This window comes from Gopherus evgoodei, chromosome 4 (genome assembly GCF_007399415.2).
Source record: "Gopherus evgoodei ecotype Sinaloan lineage chromosome 4, rGopEvg1_v1.p, whole genome shotgun sequence".
Lineage (NCBI taxonomy): Eukaryota > Metazoa > Chordata > Testudines > Testudinidae > Gopherus > Gopherus evgoodei.
The window spans coordinates 67680176-67707798 of NC_044325.1; the positions used below are offsets into that span (position 1 = coordinate 67680176).

At 44.5% G+C, this 27623-nt stretch overlaps 1 protein-coding gene across 1 annotated transcript in view; it reads left to right on the plus strand.

The window, feature by feature from the left end:
* The window catches only part of HEATR4 (HEAT repeat containing 4), a 58037-nt gene that overhangs the window by 1100 nt on the left and 29314 nt on the right, over positions 1-27623 (plus strand). The window contains 12 exon segments of the mRNA XM_030559624.1: positions 10716-11683; positions 11686-11698; positions 14044-14105; positions 14108-14140; positions 14143-14178; positions 14181-14228; positions 15743-15886; positions 18084-18284; positions 18662-18805; positions 19547-19729; positions 22048-22208; positions 24613-24717. Coding sequence (XP_030415484.1) covers positions 10762-11683; positions 11686-11698; positions 14044-14105; positions 14108-14140; positions 14143-14178; positions 14181-14228; positions 15743-15886; positions 18084-18284; positions 18662-18805; positions 19547-19729; positions 22048-22208; positions 24613-24717 — 2052 coding nt within the window. The 5' untranslated portion in view covers positions 10716-10761.

Consider the following 27623-nt stretch of genomic DNA (forward strand, 5'->3'; position numbering starts at 1 on the left):
AAGCATGCTGGGAGAAGAAGCAGTGGGAGGGGGAAGCTTGGCTGCTGGCAGGACCAAGCTTCTGCCTCCTGCCCCCTGCAAGGAGAGAGAGGTGAGCGGAGGGTCTGAGTGGGTCGGGACCCTAGCAGGTGGCAGTAGCAGGGTGCCATTAAAAACGCTCGCGTGCCGTCGTTGGCATGCATGCTGCAGGTTGCCAACCCCTGAACTATATATTTAATAGATTATGCACACAGTATCATTTTAAAACAAACCATTTAATACTGTGCACAGCTATGATGATTGTGAAGCTTAATTGAGGTGTTGAAGTTAGAGGGGGAAGAGGGAGGGATATTTCCCAGGGACTGCCTTGCTGCTAAATGATGAATTAGCACACCTTGTTGTTAATGGTAGCCCTCTCATCAAGCAGCACGAACAGGAGGGAGGTGAGATAGCGTAGCAGACAGAGACAGACATACACCTTGTTTATGGGAGAGAGAGAGAAATGCACGCTACCCCTTTATGTAAACTGAACCACTCTTAAGTGCATTGTCTTTTTAAGGGGATCAGGAAGTTGAGACAGCAGCTGCTGCCCAAAGCTCTCTCTGTCTCTCTCCGTCAGTGTCCCCTCCCTGCTCTCTATATAGAGAGGGTAAGCGGAGTGCAGGAGCAGGGGGGAGGGGGACACCCTGACATTAGCCCCCCCTGCTTCCCCTCCTGCACAGCAAGCAGAGTCTCTGGAGCAGCTCCAAGGCAGAGGGCAGGAGCAGCACATGGCAGTGGGGGTTGGGACAGCTGAACTGCTGATTGATAGCCTGCTGGGCAGCTGCAGCAAAGGAAACTTAGGGGAGCAGGGAGCTGATAGGGAGGCTGCCGGTCCACCCTGGTTCCAAGCCCCCACCAGCTAGCTGCAATGGGCTGCTCTTCCTGCAAGCAGTGGACAAAGCAGGCGGCTGCCAAATGACATTAGAAGGGAGCATTGCACAACTTTAAACGAGCATGTTCCTTAATTGATCAGCAACGTAACAACGAAACAGCATTAACCAGGATGACTTTAAGTGAGGAGTTACTGTATTGCTGAAAAGGAGATATTTGCTAATCTTTGTAAACAAAGGCTAGGTCTACACTAGCACTTTTTTTGCTAACACTTTTTTCAATCAGAGTGTGAAATGAGTTTCACCGACAGAAGCGCCAGTATGGACAGCTCTGTAGGGGGAAGATGCTCTGTCACCGACATGCTGCTGCTGCTTGTTGGGGGTGGTTTAATTATGCTGATGGGAGAACTCTCTCCCGTCGGCATACAGCAGCTACACGGAAGACCTTACAGCGGTGCAGCTGCAGTGGTACAGCTGTAAGGTCTCTAGTGTAGACATAGCCAAAGAAACAGTGGATCTAATTTTAATATGAAGATTCTTGATATTCTTTAATTTGTCTGTCTCAAGGTGGATCCTTGAATGACTTTCTTTAACTAATTGAATTTAAATATCATCTTTGTTTCAAAAGACTCAGTTAAGATCACTTACCTTTGCTCATTAATGAACTATTTAGGTTATCTGTGAGATACCAAACAAGACTCACCTACCGTTAAATGAAATGCCTTTCTGCATCTATGAATTATTTTAGTTATTTGTGATAAAGCAGGACTTATTACTCATTTTGGAAATAATATACTTTGGTCTTAATTTATCTAGGGAGGAGCAGCTCTAACAAAGGTGGGCTCACTGTCAAAAGGTGTAATCTCTGTTAAAAGCTCTCCACAGAGAGATTTATAAAAGAGGTTGTAACCAAAGTAACCATTGTTTGTTGTTTTTATTTTCTTTTTGTTCTTTAACAAGAAAATAGTTAATTATTGAGATCCTTTTGCTTGTTCATAATTGTGGTGTCCCCTAAGACATAGCATGTGACTAAAACAGAGTACTTTACGTCCCTAAATGGACATTGAGAGGTAATTATTTAGATTTGGCCAACCATTTTTTGTCTCTTTAGATTATAATTTTTTTAGGAATAAAATTACTTGGCTCAACAATTTAAACCACCTCTTTCTACCCCACAAACTCTACTGACATTAGATGTAGCATGAGACTCTTTCAAAATATGTAAACATTTTCAAATCTTTTTCTGTGGGGATGTGTTAACATTGTAGAAATGAACATTATCCCAAGATAAATTATTGATTTGATATGGTGCCACTGAATATCTCTGGATGTATTCTTAAGAAGATAGAAAAAACATTCTCAGAATTCCTATGTGTAAAGAAGGAAGCTAAATGACATTGAAGAAGTTGAAATTCTTTTTTCATTTGGGGTGTGTGATTCTTCTTCGCTACGTCTTTATCATTGCTGTCAATCTGCAACTTTGGCAACTAAACATAATTGAGGTGTAAACAATGTCTGAGAGAAGGTTCTAGGATTTTAAACTGGTCAAAAGTATTCTGATTTCTCCAAAAGCAAAAGGGATCCTAACTCTAATACTAGAAATTCTCTCGATTTTGGCAACCACAATTCCATGGTCAGACTCATGGTGAGTCTCACAAGTTTCTCTCTACCTGAACTTTCACTACAGAACTGGAAATTTCCCTTTTTATTGGCCCATGTGGTCATTTGGTGGCTTAAGTGTCCTGGAAGATATGTTAATATGCAATTAACAAACATTCCGCTACTCTCCAGCTGGTGTTAGTCCTTCCAGTGTTGCAAAACTGTAAGTTTTTGCAAATGACTGGATGCTATCAGGAAGCTCTGAAGTAGATTCACTTCCCTTTGGAGATACCCATAGTGTTACCACACAGTTTAGCAACTTTTCACTTAGCATCTCACAGTTACAACGTCCTAAACCCTGGACTCCAGACTGATCTCCCACACTAAATTAGTCTCCAAATTGTCAGACAGTATATGAGAAAAGTGTGTCATCATTGCCAACAAAGTGCAGTTAAGGTCTCTAAGCCATGCATTAGATCGATTTAACCCTGAACCCTCCACACAATGAAGCCATTTTTGTCAGCTTAAAGGGCTTTAAAATCGATTCTGTACTCCTCCTCCTGACAAGGGGATTAGCGCTGAAATCGACATCGCTGGGTCAAATTTGGGTAATGTGGATGCAATTTGACAGTATTGGCCTCCAGGAGCTATCCCACAGTGCACCATTGTGACCACTCTGGACAGCAATCTGAACTCAGATGCACTGGCCAGGTAGACAGGAAAAGCCCTGGGAACTTTTGAATTTAATTTCCTGTTTGTCCAGCATGGAGCGCTGATCAGGACAGGTGACCATGCAGTCTCAGAATCAAAAAAGAGCTCCAGCATGGACCGTACAGGAGATACTGAATCTGATCTCTGATGGGGAGATGAATCTGTTCTATAAGAACTCCGTTCCAATAGATGAAATACCAAGCATTTGAAAAAAACTCCAAGGCTATGATGACAGAGGCCACAACAGAGGACTCAACACAGTGCTGAAACTTAAGGAGCTGAGACAAGTGTACCAGAAAGCCAAAGAATGAAATGGATGCTCACGGAGGGAAGGGCAACTGATGACTGTAGCTTTCCCACAGTTCCCGCACTCTCCGAAAACCATTTGAATTCTTGGCTGAGCTCCCAAAGCCTGAAGGATCAAAACATTGTCGCGGGAGGTTCAGGGTATATGTCATCTCCCCCCACCCCTCTCCCTCTGTGAAAGAAAAGGGAAAAAAATCCTTTCTCGCCTTTTTTCAATGTCACCGTATGTCTACTGGATGCTGCTGGCAGACACGGTGCTGCAGCGCTACACAGCAGCATCCCCTTCCCTTCCCTTGCCTTGCGGATGGCAGATGGTACTGTATGATTCAGTGGTCCCCAACCTTTTTGTCTGGTGGGCACCAGATGAAGGACTGTGGGGGTGGTGGAGCATCCGCCGAAATGCCACTGAATTTTTGCGGCATTTCAGCAGCGCCACCTCTTGATGATGTCACTTGCCGGTGGCAAGCAGCGTCATCGAGAGGCGTCGCCGCTGGAATGCCGCAGAAATTCAGGGGCGACGCCTCTTGATGATGCCACTTGTCAGCGGCAAGGGGCGTCATTGAGAGGCGTTGCTGCTGAAATGCCGCAGAAATTCGGTGGCATTTTGGCGGATGCTCCACCGCCGGCCAGGAGGCAGGCACATTTAGATGCCCCTGTGGGCGCCATGGCACCCATGGGCACTGTGTTGGGGACCCCTGGTTTAGATCCTCAAAAAACTAATCTTACTTTGTAGGTGCCACCTTTAATCTGGTGGCTCTGCACAAAGCTGCCAAAGTCCTGCTGGCTGTGAGAGGTTCCCTGCTTACACACAGCAGTCTGAATGCTCACCAGGCTGTGGGAGACCAAGAGTCAATTACCAATTCTGCCTAATTCTAATTGGGGTCTTGAACCCCAATTTCCCACATCCTGTGTGAGTGCGCTAATCATTGGACTATTGAGTACAAGTGGAGCCAGCTCCTCCATGTTGTGTAAGAAAGGGCTGACTTGGCTTAAGCATCTAACTTCAGGAGAGAGCTCATGGCTCTTAATCATAGAATCATAGAATATCAGGATTGGAAGGGACCTCAGGAGGCCATCTAGTCCAACCCCCTGCTCAAAGCAGGACCCATCCCCAACTAAATCATCCCAGCAAGGGCTTTGTCAAGCCTGACCTTAAAAACCTCTAAGAAAGGGGATTCCACCACCTCTCTAGGTAACCCATTCCAGTGCTTCACCACCCTCCTAGTGAAAAAGTTTTCCTAATATCCAATCTAAATCTCCCCCACTGCAACTTGAGACCATTAGTCCTTGTTCTGTCATCTGCTACCACTGAGAACAGTCTAGATCCATCCTCTTTGGAACCCCCTTTCAGGTAGTTGAAAGCAGCTATCAAATTCCCCCTCATTCTTCTCTTCTGCAGACTAAACAATCCCAGTTCCCTCAGCCTCTCCTCATAAGTCGTGTGCTCCAGCCCCCTAATCATTTTGGTTGTCCTCCGCTGGACTCTTTTCAATTTTTCCACATCCTTCTTGTAGTGTGGGGCCCAAAACTGGACACAGTACTCCAGATTAGGCTTTAGCAATGTTGAATAGAGGGGAATGATCACGTCCTTCGATCTGCTGGCAATGCTTCTACTTATACAGCCCAAAATGCCATTAGCCTTCTTGGCAACAAGGGCACACTGTTGACTCATATCCAGCTTCTTGTCCACCGTAACCCATAGGTCTGCTTCTGCAGAACTGCTGCCTAGCCATTCAGTCTCTAGTCTGTAGCAGTGCATGGGATTCTTCCATCCTAAGTGCAGGACTCTGCACTTGTCCTTGTTGAACCTCATTAGATTTCTTTTGGCCCAATCCTCTGATTTGTCTAGGTCCCTCTGTATCCTATCCCTACTCTCCAGTGTGTCTACCACTCCTCCCAGTTTAGTGTCATCTGCAAACTTTCTGAGGGTGCAGTCCATGCCATCCTCCAGAGATAGGCACCTCCTTCCAGCCTGGACTTAGGCACCTTTGAGGGGCTCATTGTTAGGCGCCTAACTCTCCCCATGTATTGTATGGACTCTAGGTGCCTAAGTGAGGGAACCATTATAATCTCCACTATAGTTCAAGCTATCAGAGAAGGTAGATAAGCGAATTACAATTTGACTAGCTAGCATGACACTCAATGAAACAAAACACACAGCACTGTCCCCATTGTTCAGGGAAGTTGTGCTCCTAGTAACAACTGTATTTAAATTGCCACCCCTTTGGTGGACTCCAGGAGTGATGTGCATTTGTATAGTGATGGGGTCACATGTGGTGGGAGGAACATAGGATATGCAGAGCAAGCAGCCATCATGTAGGGGTGGGAGAGCACAGAGAAGTGTTTATGAATGTGGTTGCACAAGGAGTGAACCAGCACTGAGGGTCTGAAGAAGTGTTCACCCCACACTTTCCCCAGATGGGTTAATGGAGACGAGATGGGCTAATAAAACTATTAGGCTACAAGATGGGAGAATTAGGGCTGAGAGGAAAGACCTAATTAGGGGAAGCTTATCTGTATGGGAACAGTGGGGCGTCTATTAAGCCACGGAACAGAACAGCAGATAGGGTTGCCAACCCTCCGGGATTGCCCTGGAGTCTCCAGGAATTAGAGATTAATCTTTAATTAAAAATTATGTCCTGTGATGAAACCTCAAGAAATACATCCAACCAAAATTGCCAACCCAGCAGAAGAGGGGCTATAGAGGCAGGTAGCCTACAGTTACGCCCTGGGAGAGGGAGTTCTGGGGTTGACAAACCCAAAGAAGCGGGGAGAGCCAGAAGGTAAGGAAAGGCTCAGGAAAAAGGCATTATGGTCCAGGAGGAAACAGACCTTGGCTGTTGACTAGAGCAGAGGTTCTTAACCAGGTATACATACCCCTGGAGGGTGTGCAGAGGTCTTTCAGGGTGTACATCAACTCATCTAGATATTTGCCTCGTTTTACAACAGGCTGCATAAAAAGCATACAGACAATGACTTGCCTATACTGCTCCATACACTGAAATGTAAATACAATATTTGTATTCCAATCAATTTATTTTATAATTATATGGTAAAAAGGAGACAGTAAGCAATTTTTTAGTCATAGTGTGCTGTGACACTTCTGTATTTTTATGCCTGATTTTGTAAGCAAGTAGTTTTTAGGTGAGGTGAAACTTAGGGTACGCAAGACAAATCAGACTCCTAGAGCAAGTGGTGTATGTAAGTATACCAGGAATGGCACAGATGCAGTGAGTGAGCAGTGTTTGGGGTGGGGGGCCCAATAAGCTGTGTGGATGTGCTTCTGGCATGCTGAGAGAAGTGTATGTCACCTAATAATGGTTCTATGAGCAATATGCCTTCTGTTAAGCTACTGATAGAAATCACATTCTCCATCCACCCAGTCACTCTCATACCTTTTTTTCCTAGCCAAGTGGCTCTACACTGTAATTAAACAGCCCCTTAGCCCAACACCCATGAGCCTGAGTCAGCTGACATGGGCCAACCATGGGTTTTTAATTGCAGTATAGACATACCCTCAATGTACTCATTGAGCGGGAGAAGCTCTAGTCTCCAAGTACCCACCTCAAGGCTCTGCATCTCTTATGTGGTGATAACCAGGAGGTTGATTCTCAAACTGGGTTTAGACAAGTTCATGGGCTGCTAAAAAGATTGCTGTTTTTCCTTCCTGTTCAGAAACAAAACAAAATGCTGACTGAAATTGTGGAACACCATCAAAATTTAGATACTGTAAACTGTGCTGCCTCTTGCATATGCTGGAGAGGATGTGGCTTGCCTTGCCCATTACTGGGTGGGTTTTTATATTGGCAAGTATTGGACCAGAGTTTATAAAGCAATTAAGTTAATTGTAGACTGTAGTGACCTGATGGTTTTGAAACTGGTATTTCCAAAGCACTTGCCAATAGCCTTAATAAAGAAACTAAAATTGGAAATAAACATCTTGTTGTTGATAGGCAGATTAGTGAGTGTATAACACTGGAAAGGAGCCCTTCACCACATCAGACTGGGAAAACACACAGGAAGAATTGCTGAGTTAGAAAAACTCAGGACTTGTCCACACAGGAACTTAGTATGCAGCAACCCAGGTGTGCACTAAAAGTTCCTCAGTACATTTTGATGTACTGCTGTGTAAAGCACCAGTTGGTCAAAGCACACTATAGAACTTCTAGTGTGAGGTAGCAGGGTTCACATGGCAACTTAGTGCTCTAGCCTGCAACACACTGTAGATTATAGTGCATGGCAAACTGAGGTAACTGACCATGTAGACAAACCACAAGAATTTCCCGGGGAGGGTTGAGCGTGTAGGAATGCATTAATTGCCTTGTTTTCCTTTCCATCCTGACTCTATCCTTACTGTATTCTGCTCAAGCAAACTTCTTCCATTTGATCATGGCGGAAAAGCAATCTCTTGCAGATTGAGACCCAGGTTAAGGTGGGGAAGAGATTTCATGGTGCTATGTGTTCATTGCTCTATTAGAAATGGAGCTGGTCAGCCTGCATGAGGAGGATGAATATCTATATAGCACTACAAAAGCTTGCATGGTGCTTTCCAGAATAAAGTCACTGTTCACGTCCCAAAGATCTTACAATGAACAACAGACGAAGAACAAATGAAGGAACAGGGGAAGTACCAACAAACAACGTATGAAATGTTTTGAATGAATGAACACATTTTTACACTGGAGAACAAGGCAGGGCAAAGGGAGGAGAAATGGATAGCACTGAAGTGGAGGTCAGAAAATTGAAGAAATGTGTTTTTTTAAAGGAAAGATTTGAAGGTTGAAGGCCTGATTCTCTGTTCTGCCCTGTCCCCCTTTACACTTCTCGAGTGGCATTAAGGGAGCAGAAACCAGCATAAGGGGGTTGCCTGGCTTGAGCAGACCTGCTAGAATATCTCTGTGCTGGTACCCTCCACAAGCCAAGTGTGTGTTGGGGGTGTGGAGTGGGGCAGCTGGGGACGTGACTGGAGCATGTTGTTCTCAGGCTATTTACAGACAGCAAACAGACTTTCAGGCCACTGAAATTGCAGTAAGTGTGTAAGTGAGAGATCAGCGCCTTTGCAATGAAAGGGCGTTATATAGTTGTATTCATTCTGGACAAATCTCTTCTAGTATTATCTCTCTTAGATAAGTTATTGCTGTCCTCTGGGTTTTCCCAATGTACTCTTGTCTTCTTTCTGCTGATCTTTTGGACTGTACCTACTTAAAGGAAGGGGCTGCCCCCTATTTTTAAATGTTTGTAAACTGTTGAAACTTCACAAATAAAAAGTAATAACAAAAGTGAGGCAAGTTTTGTTTCAAAATAAAGTAGACCCATCTTGAAATTAGTCTAAAAAATTCAAAACAGTTATTCCCATCTTATTTTTTTCACTTGTTAAGGCTGACAACATGTTGGCACTACACAAGATACATAATATAAAAAATCTCTCCCCTGAAGAACTTACGATCTGTCGTAGGATCAAAATTTAAGACAATACTGTGGAGAGTGGAGAGCCAAAGATAATGGTCTCTGAATGAGAACTTATACACTGTGTTTATGCTAAGCACAAGTATTTGTCCCATAAAAAAATCAGATTTATGTAGGAATGCTGATTGGACCTTATATAGTGTTGCATAAAAGGCTCTAACAACAATTAATAAAAGCTAATGTAAAATTGAAGATTAAAAAAAATCCCTAACAAAATGAGGTCACTCTCAATAATAAGTAAGTGTTTCTGTATTTAAAATAGAGAGCTTTATTTAAAAATGAATAACTGATTGTCTATAGGGACAAATGACACTTGGTGGAATTGAAGTACATCACCAGTTGCCAGGCAACTACTGTAAACAGCTTGGGGGTGGGCCTTTGAGATCCAAAGAAACTGAGATTTAGCATGCAAAGTATAGCTGATTGTGGCTGTTTGTACAAGACCAAGACTGTAGGAGCCATTCTGTAAGGTAAATACAAAGTCTTTCCTGCCTTTCTAGGTGGTGATTTTTGTTTTTTGCTAGCTTCAGTAGAGTTCATATATGATATTAGTGGAATCGTAGAGCATATGAGTCAAACAGCAAGTGCTGACTGATAGGAAAAATAAATCAGATGGGGTATGGGATCAGGGAATTGGTTATGCATTGAGTGTTTCATCTCAATGTTTCTGGTTCAAATCCCACTGAGAGTAGTAGTGAACAAAAGTTGTTGTACCACTGGGTGGATGAAGTCAACTGTATGAAATGAATTTGGAGGCCAGAGATCCTATTGGACAACTGTCTGTTACAAAGCCACCTTTCTAAATGGAAAGTATAGGCAGAAAGGCTAACGGAGTGGGGAACTTAGTGGTCCCTTCTGGTTTGGGTGAGGCATCCTGATGGGGTGGGAAGCTTCCATGACTCCTACATGTTCTGTGAACAAAGGGAGCCCTTCATTTTCCAAGGCTATCAATCCAGCAACTTTTGCAAGCAGGAACAACTCCCTATAAAAGGTCTAAAAAAGTCAAAAGATATGTCTGTGGGACTCTTACAGCATGGAAGAGCAGTGTTGATTGAGGGGTGGGGCAGGAGGAAGGGCAATAAAATATGGTAGGACTGAATGAATAATGTAGATGGAACTAGTCTTTTTTACTCCTAGATGGGTGCTCCTCTCTGTCAGGGCAGGATGATGTGGGAGTAGTATGAATTTCATCTGCCTGTGCTCTGCCTGTGATGTGGAATGGCTGTATCAGAGAGTAAAGAGAACAAGTTAATGGGAAAGAGTGGATCTTTGCATATTTTCTTTTTCTCTCGCTTATTCTTTGTTCCATTCTCCGTTCCTTTTCTCCTTTGTCCTTCCTTTATCATTCACAGAAGTTTAGGCTCCAGTTCAACAAAGCACTTAAGCACATGTTTAAGACCCTTTTCAGTGCAGTTTAAGCATGCATTTAATTGCTTTGCTGAACCTGGCTAAGGAGTTAATTGTACCAGCTCTATCAGCACTGTTGCTGACCTGCTGTCCTGTTCCCATGCCAAATCAGCTTCACACCAGCTGGTGCTAGGGAAGTGTGTCTTCTAGAAATGCAAACTCAATGCATCTTTAGTATTAAAAGATGCTTCAACTGGCAATAGGGGAAGTTGCTATGGTGGAGCTCCCCTTTCCTGCATGATGGAATGGGATAAACTGGGGTGGCCTTCTTCTTTGTAACATTCATTATTTTGATGGACTCCAGCAATGCCTTGGAGAACTATGAGATGCTGATGTATTAACATAGCTCTTCAAACTGATCTTTATGTTTTAAAGTGTTTTGTCAGCAGCAGCACTGAGGCGTTTCACCATTGCTGGCAGGATGAAAATATCAGCCTTTTATAACAGCAATAATCCATTCCCTCTTGATGCTGAACTGAGGGTCACAGTCTCTGAGGACAGTGATGACCCAGCTGGGCGCTTGGTGTTGCACAGCGGCTCTACTGCGAGCTCTCAGACTACAAAGGCCTCCATGCCCTTGCAAGACTTTTGCCTTTCCAAGCAGCACTATAGGCTCTACCAGAAAAAATACTTCTTGAATATAGCCACAGATCTGAAGTTCTCCAAAGAAGTTGTGAAGCATAGAGGACTGCAAAGCCTGCCCTATAAAGAGTGTGATTTCAAGGATCTCTACAGTACTTCTGACATCATCCAAAAGCCAAAAAGGAAAGAACCCATGGCTAAGAAAGTAGGGCAACAACCATTCAAGCTTTGCCCTCTGAAGCAACCACCTTGCCATATGAAATTGGATTTTTCCCCACCTAAGGACACCAAGATTAAAGTCCCTATGGAAAAGAGACTGCAGAGCGCCAAACTGGATAGCTCACTCAGAGAGTCATCTCTGCCGCCTATTACTCCTTCTCTTCCTTGTGAGTCTCCTGCCTCACAGACATTCCTGACAGAATCCTATGAAATATTATCATCCTCCATGACCAGAAGACAGGCAAAGAGAGTACCCACAGATAACATCCAAGAATCAAAGAGCGAGGCCCTGGGATGGGAGCAAATGCTACTGGAGAAGCTGAATAGGTCCACAGCTCAGTGGATTGTGAATCAGCAGACTGCCTGGGGTGGTTGGATTCAGAATGTTCATGGCTTCAAGAAACAAAAGTTTGACTGGAACAGAATCAGGGATGAACTCTCTTCTGAAAGCGAGTTGAGATTGTTGGATTCAATTCAAGCAGAAGAAGATGCTATGGAAGTCAGTCCCCAGAGCCATGTGGAAAAGAAACCAGAGACACTGCTTCAGTTTATTACAGGTGAGAAGGACTCATTCAACAGGTGTAATAGTGCAGTACATGCAATTCCCTCTTTTGGCTTAGAACTGAGTGGCAAACACATTCCCAATTCTGTAGAAAATGTCAACGTTTGGAAGATGCTTTGAAAATCCAAAACAAGAAATTCTTTGAGGAACTGGGAGTGCATTTTGTTTTGTTTCAGAAACACTGAAACCGGAATGTATTCGTGTTCCAAAACACAATATGTTCTCCAAGGCTCTCAGGCTTCCCAGCTCCTCAGATGCCTGCCTGGTGGGCTGTCCAGGAGCCAGGAAGTCCTGAAAGCCCTGGGATTTCTGTCTGTCTGGCAGCCATCAGCCAGGCTGCAGCAGAGCAGGAACGCTAAAAGGGCAGGCTGCCCTGCTGTCATCCAGTTAGCCTGCCCAGGAACCAGGGAGGCAGGCTAGCTGGGAGGAAACAAGCAGGTTTCTGTGAAAGTTTAATCAAAATTGACACATTCCCACAAATGTTTTGATTTCAATAAATCAGCATTTTTGACAGAAAAATGCTCCATTGGAAAATTCCCAGCTAGCTCTACTTAGGCTTTTCAAGGTGAGCTAATACCCACATCTTTCATTGTCAGGCTAACATACCCTTCCTTTCTCCCATCTCTTTATCTTATTATTTATATTGCCATAGCTCCTAGAAGCCCCAGTCATGCACCAGACTCCGTTGTGCTAGGCACTGCACAAACACAGAACATAAAGACAAAGCCCCGTCCCAAAGAGCTTATAATTTAAATATAAAACAAGAGACAACAGATATAGACAGGTGTAGGGGGGAGGAGGGAGACTGTGAGGAATCAATAAGACAGTATTGGCCAGCATGATAGGCAAGTAGTCTCAGCACACCAACAGCCTAACTGGGGTAAGTTTTTTTGTATGCATCGTGGCAAAGGAAAGTTTTGAGGAGGGTCTTGACAGATGTTCAATGAGAGAATTTTGCAAATATTTATGGGGAGCTTCTCCCAGATTTGAGGGGCAGCATGGGAAAAGCATGAAAGTGTTTGTTTGAAAATTTAATCAGTGGGCAGTGGAGGCTGGCTTCACAGGCCAATCAGAAGCATACCTCAACAGCTCAATAGCAAATAAGAGATGATAGAAAGGGTGGGATTGACTGTGCTTTGAAAGTGAAGACAAGTAGCTTATGTTTGATTCAGTAGAGAAGGGGGAGCCAGTGTAGGATGCAAAGAGAGGGGTGACGTGGTCAAAGTGACAGGCTAGGAAATACGATCTTTGCAGCAACATTGAATGGATATGAGCAGGGAGTTTTCATTTGTCCAGGCCAGAGAGAGCATGTTGCAGTAACTGAGATGCAAGATTTCTCATTTAATAGTGACTGCCAGCATAGTATTTTCCTTATGTGGGAGATGGAGGTGTAAAACGTGGCTTCTTCTGATGCCTATAGATCCTCAGTCAAGGAATGGGGTCCCACATGAATCATATACCTGGTTATTGCTCTGACCACATATAGTTCTAGCAGGTTTGGGTGGCTTACTGAGGGACCAGGTCTGTTACAGATGCTCAGCTAGCCTCCCCTGAGAGGTGCTTTCAGGCCTGGCTGGCAGTTCCATGCAGAGGTACTCTGCAGAGGGAAATGGGTTCATGATTCTACTCAGATATGGTAAAGTGCTGTGATGGCAGATAGCCAGTGGAGTGACGCAGATGATTTTGAAGTTGCTCAGAGAACAGAAATGTTTAAAGCCAATATTCGTAGTCTTTGCGACAGGTTGGCCTTTCATCTAGTGTAGTGATAGTGCACACTCACAAGAAGCCATCCTGACCAGCAGTTTATGGTGGTCATTTCCGCCCCAACGTGCATAGGTATCCTGACAAGGATTTAATTTAAAATCTGTCTTAAAGAGATCTCTTCGTTCCCCCCAGAGTGGCTAGCAGGCCTTATATCTGTGTAGTTGATATGATGCCTATCACCTATCTGAGCATCTCCCAAATTGTGAATGTGCGCACAGAAGATAAAGTATCCCCATCTCTCCTCCCAAGACATCAGGAATTTTTTTTTTCTTTGTGAGAAGGCAAGGAAGTGAAGTGCTGAATGAAGCAAAGAGGAGTGAGCTGTGGCAAAATAAAGCATTTGTGTAATGAAGCAGCATTATCAAGATGAAATAGGTAATGACCAAGGTAATGTAAGCATTCCTGAAATGCCAGGTTGAGAGCTATTTGAATATTTTTAGAACAGCCGACAATGGATATTAAATGCAATTTTGATAAATACAGCAAAGGGCACTCCTGCCCATACTGTCCCCCTTTCCCCCTAATTGCCCCTCTATAAGCCAGTGCTAGGCTAACAGCATGTTTCTTTTCTGTCAGGGTACCGGCTTACTGCCCGAGGGTGCTCTGGACAGATGACCCAGTTGGTACCAACAGTACAGCTATATAATAGGAAAGAAGTGTCTTAGACCAGCATCTTCTTGAAGAACCGGGAACGACTGAACTCCCGTGTTGGGAATACTCCTACTCACTAAGAATGCCTTTTGAGCAGGAGCTCTACTTTGGTAATGGTGAACCAAAACTCCTACCAATTCCTATACATGATTTTATGTGGTAGATGGATGATCTGGCCAGGCCCGAGTACACAGGAAGCAACCTGGAACCAGGAGGATTAGGACTTTGAATCAAGTGTTATGAACTAAAAATATGGGCAACTGTTGTAAAAGCTGTAGGAGTTTCTTGATTTAACCATATTAACACTTTTAATCCCAAAGGACTAGTGTCTCATAATGAAGTGCACTCTATGTGGGTCACAGCTTGAGCCCATATGGAAAACTTGTTAGCGTAGAATGCGACAGCCTGCTTGTTTGCTGCTGCACGCAGAGAGCTCTCTGCACCATCAGGGGTCCTTGACTCTGGAACTCACTCACTTCATTGGTCCTACAGATGACTTTTTTAGGATCGCTGAAAGGTCTGTCTATTTTTCTGGGCTTTTGGGGATGGGAAAAGGTGGAGGACAGAAAGTATTAAGAATCGGGATAATCTTATTATATTCCTTAATATTCTATCATTTGGCAATTGAGGCAGATTTGAATGGACAAGTTGTTTGTTTGGATGTTTGTTGTTCCTTGTGTGTATTTTAAATAATCGAATAAGTGCCTATAGCTTGAGGTAGGAAGTTGTTAGAGGGGCACCATCAATTTAACCAGACTTCTGTCCAAAATCTCCCTATTATGGTTACAAGTAATACTGAAGATCACTATAACAAAAAGAGATTGAAGAAAATGTTTTCTCTCTTCAATTTGTTCATGTTGTGTATTTGACAGCATTTGTGAATAGTATGATGCAGTGTTTCCTATGGATGTTTAGTTAGTTTCCCCTGCAGCTTGTGTGGGTCTTTCACACAGCAGCAGTAGGGAGAAAAGCATTTTAAAGAAACAAGAAAAATGTGATTGTAAAGCTAAAGGATTTGGTGAGGGCGGGGCACTGGGGCAGTCCCTGAAACTATTTTTAACTTGTTTTTTGGGGTTGATGGAGAGTCTTCCATTAAATAATTTTGCCAAGTTCATGCTAGTATTGCTAACATATGAGCCCTTGCTCTTATTTGTTTAGACCCTGTGAAGTTGTGATCTGCCCCATCATCCACAGGATAAGAGAATTCAGTGGAAAAAGAGCTTCAACCATATTTAAAGGAGACAAAATAGTAGGTAGCTAGCCTACTAGTTGTGTGTGCTGGAGAGAGATCTAGCTTCAGGAATGCCCCCGTCAATTGACCTCTGAACTGGCTTTGTTGCAAAGGCTGATATGCTGGTCAAAGTTGTAAAATTCATTGCTGAAATGGACCCCAACAGCTTCAAAGCCACAGCTACATTGTAACTGATTCCTACAACTCTCCCTAGGCTACATTGTGAGGGTCCTCCCAGCAGCAACAATAGCTGTTCCAGAGCATTCTCAGAAGTAGTGGGAGAAATAATGGATTTATCCCTCTCTTGATATGTGTTTCTGATCTACAAAGCCTGACAGTGTATATAGACTGTGAAGCTCTCCGATTTAGTTATTTGTGCCTGTGTACATTTAGGGACAGTCAAGATTGTCCATCAGGTAGCTGAGAGGGGAAAGGATCACTTCATCCTGGAGAATCACAATGAGTACTACAAACACCTCCAGCAGCACTTTCCGAGACCTCCAGAGCACTGGAGTTTCAAGCCACAGAAAGGGGCAGGTAAGAGACCTGTGCCAGCCTGGGGGACACTGAATAGAGAACTGCTTCTTAACAAGTAGACCATGACTCTCAAAGGAGATAGTTTAGGGGAAATCACTCCTGTTTCTTGTCTCTGGCTTTCCATTGAAGTAGACTTGCATGGTTACTGCAACCTGAGTCCTCCTAAGCAGTACCATGTAAAGCAATGTGGTGACTTTTGTGGTATAGCCTTTGAAGTGCCAAATGAGCTAGTGCCAGGATTCTAGGGTACATTTGAGCAGTATAAGTTGAGAGGAGCTGAATGTGAGATCAAGATTGAAAGAGGATGAGTACCAGGGGCGGCACCACGGGGGGTGCTCTGCCGGCGCCGCAAGGGCAGCAGGTAGGCTTGCCTGTGGAGGGTCCACTGGTCCTGCGGCTTCGGTGGACCTCCGCAGGCAAACTGACAAAGGCAGCTCCCTGCCATGCTTGGGGTGGCAAAAATCCCTAGAGCCACCCCTGATGAGTACTCATGCTGTAGGTTAGACTTCTCAATTCCATTTGATTTTTGAGGAACCTCTAAGGTCACATATAGATTCTGAGGTGACAGTCTTTTGTGCGGAGGAATTTGGCTTTCTGTAGCCAGAGTCTGTTGAAGTGGAGGGTTCCTCTCAGCAAGAGTTTTTTACTCATCCACTCTTTTACAGCAAGACCCCTGTCCCTGTATCAAGTCCTGTAATAATATATTATCGTGTAATTGAAAATTGTATGCAGACCCACAAAGGCGCAGTATTAAGGTTACACAGACACTTCCTAACTTTTGAGTGCTTAAGTTTGCAACCTTAATAATGTTCTTTTAATGTAATAATAAAAAGCATGGAGGAGGAACCCACAATAAATTATATTATGTGCAACTGTAATGACTCCTCACAAGAGTCATCAGCAGACTTTGGACCTTAGGACCTTTAGATTCACAGCACAGATCTCTATAATTGAAGCTAAAGGAATAACTCCTTAGCTAGAAGCAGCAGTAGACTGTTATCCTCCATGAAATAGCCACTTGAGGAGGATATTTAAGCACCTGAAAGAATGGGTTATATATGCAGGAGTAGCTCCCTGTTACAGCCAGCATACCCAAATACATAGATCTGGCAGATTCTTTCAGAGAGGCAGTGCGACTAAGTGGATGTGACTTGGATCTGAATATTAGAGACCTGAGTTCCGTTCCTTGCCTGCTCTGTGACCTTTTGCAATCTTTCACATTTCCTCAATAAAATGAAAAGGCACTGATACAGACTTCTCTCTTACAGTAGAAAGGTATGATGCCATACTCAATAAAAATTGAAGTTTGAAAAATTAACATCAGTCAGCAGAAGAGGTGGATCTAGAACTTATGGTTTTCTGGACAGTTCACTGAATCCTCTCCTGTGCCAAAGAATATTTCAAGGGGGACAAGTAGTTAGAAGAGAAGAAGGAGGGTTAGGGTTTTTTTTCTGTCTTATTTGGAGGGAGATAGTGTTTTGAGACCCCTCCAGAATGATGCAGGAGGCTCATTGGAGCCTGGAAGCACGTGTAGTGCAATTGGAATGTTCATAAAATTAAGGACAAGTCTTGAACAAGTTCTACCAAACATATGCAACTGGCAATTTTCAGGGGCTTGTAACTTAGCCAAATATGGACAAGCTTTCATGGGGCAGAGGAAACACCTCTCTAATCACAAGTGTCCCTTGCACTGCTTTGACCTGTGCTGTACCTGTTCTATGAGTGTATAGAGTCTTCAGTCTTCCGAGCTATTGAACAAATTCACCTTTTTTTCTTAGAAAAATGCCTTATCTACGTTTTTGGAAAACACACTGTTTGAGATATAACTCTTCATTCTACTCAAAGGGGGCAGCTTCCAAGTCTTCATCCATCCTTAAATTCCCTGTGTTAAAGTATCCAGTGTCCTGCCTTTATATCTCTTCATCCACTTAGATTTTTGTCTCATCACCCTACAGATTTACTGAAGTAAACACAAGATTTCTCTCTTTCTCCCCATCTCCCCTATTCTGTAAGGGATTTTTTTGTTTTTAAAATATTTATTGTCAGTGAGGCTAGTGAGAGAAGGCTAGGTACAAAAAGTGGATCGTACAATTTGATTCAAAAGCACTGAGGTTTGTGGTCTTTCTTAGCTGATTATTTTAGGCAAGGGATAAAGTGGGCTAGTGCTAATCTGTTTCTAATAATGTTGTCTGAGCAGCTCGGAGGCCTGTGAGGGGAGCCTTCCATTGGATTGCTCTGCCTACCCTTGCTGATGACTTTGCACAAAAGGGCCAGGAGTCATCTCCTGCAAAGGCCAGGAGAGGGAGAAATGAGCACAAGAAACCTAAAGAAGTCCTGCCTCAGCATGTACATATCCTCAGAACTATGCTGGAGCAGTGGAAGAACGCCTGGAAGCTGAGTGAGTAGATGTGCTTATTGAAATTCCAGTCTTTCTAGTGTATAGTGGCTGAAGGTAGCCATTAGTCTGCTTGGTGGATCACACAAGAGTAACTGGCAGTGTCTGATCACCTTTCTTAAACTCTTTCCTATTCATAGGTCTTTTAACAATAAATAATATCTTTGATTCCAAGAGGTCATGTAGTCCAGTCCCCGCAGTGTAGGATTGTTCTCTCCTGTATATTCTCCAATGCTTTGTCCGGTTCAAAATGAATCCAGAGATGAGGCTTCCACCAATTCCCTTGGGAGACTTTTTCACAGTTGGTAGATCTGTTAAAGATTCCAGTTCTTTGTTATCAGAACACATTTTCTTCTGTCTCCTTCCTTTCTGTTGCTCAGCTCCCCGGTGGCAGAATGCAACTATTGAAGGCTTAATGAGGGCCCTTACAGATATACATGAAGTCATTCGGGTCACAGCTCTAATAACCTGTGCCACTGCAGTGTTGGAGCGACCCAGACTAGACAGTGACAGTCAGGAGTCAGGTGAGAGAAGCTTAATTTGACATTATTGACTTAGACTATTAATGTGAGGAATCAGATTGTTGTTATGAAATATAGTTTATGAATGAAAACAAGGGGAATGGCCTGACCCTTGAAGTTACTGAATATTATTGGAAGCTGTGTTATGTGACATCACTGGCAGACAATAAGAATGCTCCATTTGGGCCTAGTCTTTTAAAGCCATTTCATAAATGACATGTTTTAAGTGCCCTAAATTCAAAGGACTTGATTATTCTTATTTTCAAATATATGTAAATTCTGAACAAGTCCCCTCCGCTCCAGATGTGATATCTTGCATATATTGAAATAAGAGAGGCGCCATGGTCTCGTGGTTAATGCACATGGGTGGGAGTGAGGAGATACGATTGGCCTCCCCAGGTTTGCCACAGACTTCTTGATGTGTCCTTGGGCAAGTTACATGCCCTCTCTTTGCCTGTGTGTCTATCTGTAAAATGGGGATGATCAACTTTGCTCCCATTCTGTGGGTTGTGAAGCTTAATTCATTATTGGTGTGAAATGCTTTCAGATCCTCGGGGGAGAGATGGGGGAGTGTTTGAGAAAGGCAGAGTATTGTTACTGCAGTATATTTGTAAATCGAACATTTAGTCAAACATTCCATATGGCAAATGCATAGAAAATCTGTTGCTGTTTCTGTATGGGTAATAGAGGGAGAGAAAGAGAAGCTGCTGCCTTATTCAGAGCTCATTATTTCCTGAGTTGTAGGACTACGTGGCATTGGAAAGGCCCCAGTTATTCAGGATGTGCCTGTGGAACTACAGCCTTTGCTTAGAAAGACTCTGAGGGATGAGAATGCCCATGTGAGAATGGCGGCTGCCGTGTGCCACTACACCATAGGGATGTGTAATGATGAGGCACAAATGATCATGAAGGAAGCTCTGGTACATGGTAAGTGGTTTTACTGCTACTTCCCTCTTTTGTTTACTTTTCTCCTGCACCTTCATCAACTTAAAAATCCCTGCTTTGCAGCTACACACTTCAGTCTGAGAAGGCCAGATGCAGCTCCCTATGGAACCAGCCAGAGCCATTCAGTTTTTTAGCAGAGTGGGTTACCGGAAAGTGAGGGAAGGGGGCCTGTCCCAGTTTGGAGTGCACTGCCTCTGAACATTACATGCCCTGCCAGCCCTCAGGAGCCTGGTACTGGAATTGATAACCTTTGTAAGATAGTGTAATGTGCTAAACCACCAGTGCTTCCATGCACCCATTTCATGTCATTCTGATTCAAGACAAAAGAGAGGTGATCTGGTTGATCCTTGAAAGACATTCAGTTCCTCCTGGGCTGGGGCTTCGCAGCTGTTCTGCTGTGCACAGCAATACTACATTACATTTTAGGCAGGAAGTGAAGAATACTGTGTCCAGCTGATACCCTGCAGAGATACTTTGGAAAGAAGTTTGTGGCCCCAACAACTAATTGCAGATATTTTGGATGACTTTCCTATGAAGAGAAACAGTTGTCTGGTATTTGTTAGTTTTGCTCTAGGAAAAGAGGAAACTCCTTTTAAATTAGTTATCTCAGGGGTCTGGGTGCATCACACACATCACATTTCAAAGGTGATATTGTGGTTAATGCTCTATCATTTCTAAGAGGCTTAGTTGAAGCAGTGGCACTCGCTTGGTGTCATTTTCTGGACTAATGTTTTATTAATAATTCTGTTGACCCAAGCATGAGTCACAGTTTGGAGCCTTGAGGGAGTAGAAATTGATCATGGATTCTGGTGGTGTTTTTTTTTAAATCTTGTTATTTACCAGTAATGTACAAAGTCCTGCTTCTCCAAACACATGAGGAACCACAGGCACTGGCTTCCTCCGGGCCACAAGGGTGCTCAGCCCCCAACTTTGCCTCAGGCCCTGCCTCCACTTCATCCCACCTCTTCCTGGCCTCACTCTGGCCCAGGTCCCTTTTCCCACCCAGTTCTGCCCCATCCCCCAAGCATGCCCCATCCTCGTTCCTCCCAGAGTCATACATTGTGCTTGTCCTTGAGGTCTCTCTGTCTCTCCCAGTTTGTCTTGCTTCAGTTCATCTTGAGTCTCAATCTGGTGTGCATGTGCGCACACACACACACAATTTCACCAATCAAAGCCTAGTCCTGGCATTTTAAGACTCTTGGGTTACATGATTCAGCTTCTCCTTAGTGTTTCCATGTGCCTGTGTTTTGGATGCTACTGCTATTGTTTCAGTTACCAGGTTACAATGGCATCTTTACATTTATTCTGAATGGAAGGCGGCAGCAATGCCTGACCCATAACAAGGTTTAGCCCAATCCATAGCGGCTCTTTGCATTTATCTAGTATCTTTAATCATAAGATCTCCCAATGCTTTACAAACATTAATGAACTACAGTCTACAATACCCCTCTGAGGTTGGTAAGTATCAGTCCCATTTTATTTAAGAGTAAACAGAGGCACATAACTTAATCATCGAGTACAAGGGCCCAGAACAAGTTACTCGCAGAGTCAGCAATAGAAATGGGAAATCCTGGCTACCAATTTCCTAGTGCAGTCATTAAACACTCCTTCCTAGTGCTGAGCAGAGCAGTTAGGCATCTCCCCCGCTAAACATTAATGTTGCTTACCCCCTGACATTGATGGAAAACTTATTGTATGGGCCTAACATGTAGACCTACTACTGGATTTATCATATGCAACAGTATTTAGCAACAAGGATTCATTTAAGGTTGGTCCTGGTTAATCTTAGTATCATGACATCACTGCTAGAAGGCTAGACTTACACTGTGTGGCATAACTCCCTCCTTCTCTCCCTTCTACTGTGAGTTTTCACATCAGAAACAGGGTCACAAAGGATCCCATACAATTCCCCCACACCACAACTTCTTGTAACCCCAGTAACACTTCCTGCCACCTAATAAGAGGCCTCATTTTACTGTACCTCATGGGCATATCTCTGTTGGGAGCACATCAGAGTTGCTTAGTCAGCCTCATGGGGTCACTGTTGAGTGGCATAAGATATTTCTGCCCTCATCACGACTTACTTGCCAACTCTGCAGGACTTGGGTGGTGAGAGCCTGGGGCTTTGCCCAAACTTGGGGTATTGTACATCGCAGTATGGGACATTAGTGCTGAAGGGAGCGGGGGGTTTGAACTCTCAGTGCTTTGAGATGTACTAAAGAAAGTGCTATGGGAAGAGCATTGACATCATATATCTTGCACAGTACAGTAACTTCCTCTCTCTTTCCCCTTGTTGGTAGGTAATTCTGCAGACAGCTGGGCAGCAGCACAGTGCCTGGCATTGGAGGGCATTGCCACTTTCCCTGTAGTAAAAAAGATCCTTTCCCAGATGTTTGATAAGAACGACGGCACCACAGAGGAGCAAGCATGTCTTCTATTAACTCAACTTAGCGAACGCTCGGTAGGTGCCATTGCTGGGGAGGAGAGAAGGACCACAGAAAGAGAGGAAGAATCTGTGTGGCTGGGATCAGCCTTGCCTTCTGGCTCTGTCTCTCTGGGTGAAATTCACCCCATGCAGAGGTCTAGCACAACTTAACACCTTATCCTGAACCTCTGCACAGGGGTGACTTTCACACTTTACAAGAAATGATTGGGCAGAGTCTGTTTTGCTATGGTTTATTTCTTACTTTATTCAAAGCTCTATCTCAGGTCTTCTCAGGGTATGTCTACACTGCATGCTCCTTTCAGCGGTGTGTAGAATACATACAATCCATGCCCTCCCCAAGCATGGGTATAAATAGCAGTGTAGAAGGTGAGGCACTGTTTAGGCAAGTAAAGACGTGCCTGAACCCTGTAAGTAAGTTCCCAGGTATGTATCCTACAGGGCTCTCTACTTGCCCAAGCAGTGCCTCCACTGGCTACATAGCTATTTTTAGCAGTGTAGTGTCCTGCTGCCTCCCCACTTCTGGAGTCTTTCTCCACCCAGGGATCTGTCAGAGTGACAGCTTTCCCTGCCACAGTGAAAGACTTTGGCAGGAGGAAAAGGCTCTGGCCAAGGAGAGGCAGTGGGGAGAGGCTCTGGCAGCTCCTCAGTGCTGAGCCTTTCCTTGCTACCTGCCCGCTGCTGGAGCCTTTCACTGACACATGTAGCTACATACCGCAGTTTGGATGCAGCCTGCTTTTCACTGCGGCGTGCAGTTACACATACCTTACACACCGCTTCAAGAGGTGTGCAGTGTAGAACATAGCCTCAGTCATTTGAGAGCAGGTGCAACTTGTCTCTTGGTTCTGCATTTAATGTAATTTATTATTGGATAGGAAAATATAGTAAAAAAATAAAATAAAAGTAAATTAAATTGAAAAAACAATTTTGCTATTTATCCATCTGTCACTCCCCACAGCAAGAGTTTCTGCTGCTTTCATTTCCCAGGCCCTAAAAGGTACAAAGGTTCTTTTCCTTCCCCAAACTGTCTGTGAGCCATGACCATGATGCTTCCTTTATAATAAAAGAGATTCTAGCAGAGTTCTAACCGTCTTTCATCACCCTCACTTTGGTCTTTCTGAAGAAGCCAAAATCCTCTTCTCATTTGTCATGATGGTTTTATTGCGGTTTTTTATAAGGTGATTTTTCTATACAGTGTATCATAAAACCCTTCCCTCTCTAGCCAACCAAGAGTCAGTTAGTAGTCTTAGGCCTGGTATACACTACGGGGTTAGGTTGAATTTAGCCGCATTAGGTCGATTTAAAAATGACTGCTCTTAAAATCGACTTCTGTACTCCTCCCTGGTGAGGGGAGTAACGCTAAAATTGACTTTGCTGGGTCAAATTTGGGGTAGTGCAGAGGCAAATCGATGGTATTGACCTCCGGGAGCTATCCCAGAGTGCTCCATTGTGACTGCTCTGGACAGCACTTTGAACTCTGATGCACTAGCTAGATACACAGGAAAAGCCCTGGGAACTTTTGAATTTCATTTCCTGTTTGTTCAGCGTGGCGAACTCAGCAGCACAGGTGACCATGCAGTCCCCCCAGAATCGTAGAGCGTGGAATGTTTCTGTGCTCCCCGTATCATCTCCGTCCCTGAGGTTATTGCAGATTAGAAGTAAAAAAAACTGCACTCGCGATTACATGTTTTCCGAGCTCATTCAGCCCTTCCGCACTGATAGAGCACAGCTTAGTTACTTTATTTTGAAGGGGGGAGGATGGTTGGCTTACAGGGAATTAAAATCAACAAAGTGAGTGGGTTTGCATCAAGGAGAAACACACACAACTGTCACACTGAAGCCTGGCCAGTCATTAAACTGGTTTTCAAAGCCTTTCTGATGTGCAGCATGCCTTGCTGTGCTCTTCTAATCGCCCTGGTGTCTGGTGCAAAACGATTGTCTGCCGTTGCTTTCACAGAGGGAAGAGTGACTGACGACATGTACCCAACACCACCCGCGACAATGTTTTTGCCCCATCAGGCATTAGGAGCTTAACCCAGAATTCCAGTGGGTGGCGGAGACTGTGGGAACTGTGGGATAGCTACCCACAGTGCACTGTTCTGTAAGTCGATGCTAGCCACAGGAGTAAGGATGCATTCCAACGACTTAATGTGCTTAGTGTGGACATACACAATCGACTGTATAAAATCGATTTCTAAAAATCGACTTCTTTAAAATTGACCTAATTTCGTAGTGTAGACATACTCTTAGGCAAAGTAGCATAAGGCAACATTTCTATAAAATACTGTGGACAGCCCTTGAACTTTCTAGGTGAGCCTGAGCCCTCTCCACGAGCTCCTCCTTTGTGATCTAGATGCTATGCCAGTTCATACTGTGCTTGTTTTACCCTGCACTGTTTGTAAACAACTTACCTCTCTTCCAGAGCTTGGTTTACTCCCTACTGGCAGCCAAACTGAACAGCTGTCAGTGGAAAGATCGGATTTTGGCTTGCAGAGCACTCTCTCGTATCCGTGGGTATGTAAGCCAGGTAAGTCTTGCCTCAAGCTTCCGAGACATAAGTGACTTTCAAAGAATGTTATCATATTGCAGCTGTTCAAAGTAGTTCCTCTCCTTCCCACCAACAAAATGTGTCTTCTACTAGCAACCTGGCTAAGCCTTTCCCAAATTGTTCCTTCAAAAGCTGGAGAGGCTGCCTCCTATATCTGTGTAACACTGTCAATTTCTGTAGCAAATGCCTGTCTCCAAAGAGGCCCCAGACACTGGTGTTGCACATCTTGTGCTGTGGAGATCAAGAACTCAGCCCTGGTCTACACTATGAGTTTAAGTAGAATTTAGCAGCGTTAGGTTGATTTAACTCTACACCCATCCACATGACCAAGCCTGTTTTGTTGACTTAAAGGGCTAATAAAATCGATTTCTGTACGTGTCCCCGGTGAGGGAGTTAGCACTAAAATCGACCTCACTGGGTTGAATTTGGGGTAGTGTGGACACAATTCGATGGTATTGGCTTCCGGGAGCTATCCCAGAGTGCTCCATTATGACCACTCTGGACAGCACTCTCAACTCAGATGCACTGGCCAGGTAGACAGGAAAAGCCCCGGGAACTTTTGAATTTCATTTCCTGTTTGGCCAGCATGGCGAGCTGATTAACACAGGTGACCATGGATTCCCAGAATCGCAAAAGAGCTCCAGCATGGACCAAATGAGAGGTACTGGATCTGATTGATGTATGGAGAGAAGAATCTGTGGAGGCAGAATTCCATTCCAAAAGATGAAATGCCAATATATTTGCCAAAATCTCCAAGGGCATGATGGACAGAGGCTACAGGGACACACAACAGTGCCACGTGAAAGTCAAGGAGCTCAGGCAAGCCTACCAAAAAACAAAGGATGCAAACAGTTGCTCTGAGTCATACATGCCAGTTCTATGATGAGCTGCATGCAATTCTACCGGGGGCCCCTGCCACTACCCCACCACTGGAGTCTCATGCAATAGGGATGAGGATATTGTGGATGAGGAGGAGGAGGTTGAGGATAGCGCACAGCAGGAAAGCAGAGAATCCCTTCTCCCCGGCAGCCAGGAACTGTTCATCACCCTGGAGCCAATACCCTCCCAAGGTGGGCTCCTGGATCACGAAGCCGGAGAAGGCACCTCTGGTGAGTGTACCTTTGTAAATATATCAAGATTAAAAACAAGTGTGTTTAATGATAATTTGCCACGCCAAGCCAGTAGCAACTAGTCTGGAATCATTGCAGAACAAAACATTGCAGCGAATTGGTCCGGGCATTGGTAGTATTCAAGCATCATCCCCACTGTTAGAAAGATCCGGCTGCCCCGGTCGCTGCCGAAAGAAAAATGCCGCCTCCCAAACCTCCTAGCACCCTAGGCGACTGCTAGGTCGCCAATAGGTTGCACCGGCCCTGGAGGAGGCAGGATGCAATGCTGAGGCTAATGGGGGAACAAACTGACATGCTCAGGCATCTTGTGGAGGAGCTGCAGGAAAGGCAGCAGGAGCAACAGCCCACTGCTGCAGCCCCTGTATGACTGCCTGCCTCTCCTCCAAGTTCCACATCCTCCTCACCCAGACACCCAAGAATGCGGCGGGGAGGTTACGGCACCCAGCCACTCCACCCCAGAGGATTGCCCAAGCAACAGAAGGCTGGCCTTCAATAAGTTTTGAACTGTAGTGAGGCCTTGGTGCTCCCTTCTTTCCTCATCCATCACCCCACCCGGTGCTTCCCTCCTCACCCACTCCTCCCAGGCTACCTTGTGAGTTTTCTCCCTATTTGTGTGATGAATTAATAAAGAATGCATGATTTGGAAACAGTAATGACTTTATTGTCTCTGAAACCGGTGATCGAAGGGGGAGGTCAGTTGGCTTACAGGGAAAGTAGAGTCAATTGGGGGCCAGGTTTTCATCAAGGAGGAACAAAGAGAACTGTTACACCGTAGCCTGGCCAGCCATGAAACTGGTTTTCAAAGTTTCTCTGAAGCGTAGGGCGCCCAGCTGTGCTCTTCTAATCGCCCTGGTGTCTGGCTGCGCGTAATCGGCAGCCAGACAATTTGCCTCAACCTCCCACCCCACCATAAACGTCTCTCCCTTGCTCTCACAGATATTGTGGAGCACACAGCAAGCAGTAATAATGATGGGAATATTGGTTTAGCTGAGGTCTAACCGAGTCAGTAAACTGAGCCAGCGTGCTTTTAAAGGTCCAAATGCACATTCTACCACCGTTCTGCACTTGCTCAGCCTATAGTTGAACTGCTCCTTACTACTGTCCAGGGTGCCTGTGTATGGCTTCATAAGCCATGGCATTAAGGGGTAGGCTGGGTCCCCAAGGATAACTGTAGGCATTTCAACATTCCCAACAGTAATTTTCCAGTCTGGGAAGTAAGTTCCTTCCTACAGTTGTTCAAACAGATCAGAGTTCCTGAAGATGCGAGCATCATGCACCTTTCCTAGCCATCCCACCTTGATGTTAGTGAAACGTCCCTTGTGATCCACCAGTGCTTGCAGCACCATTGAAAAGTACCCCTTGCGGTTTATGTACTGACTGCCAAGGTGATCCAGTCCCAAGATAGGAATATGCGTTCTGTCTATCTCCCCACCACCCATTGCAGCAAAGCATCCAGTATGACCTGCACATTTCCCAGAGTCACTACCCGTGACAGCAGCAGCTCAGTGATTGTGTTGGCTACTTGGATCACAGCAGCCTCCGCAGTAGATTTACCAACTTCAAATTGATTCCCAACTGACTGGTAGCTGTCTAGCATTGCAAGCTTCCAGAGGGCTATCATCACTCGCTTCTCAATTGTGAGGGCTGCTCTCATCTTGGTATTCTTGCGTTTCAGGACAGGGGAAGCAAGTCACAAAGTTCCATGAAAGTGCCCTTACACATGCGAAAGTTTTGCAGCCACTGGGAATCATCCCA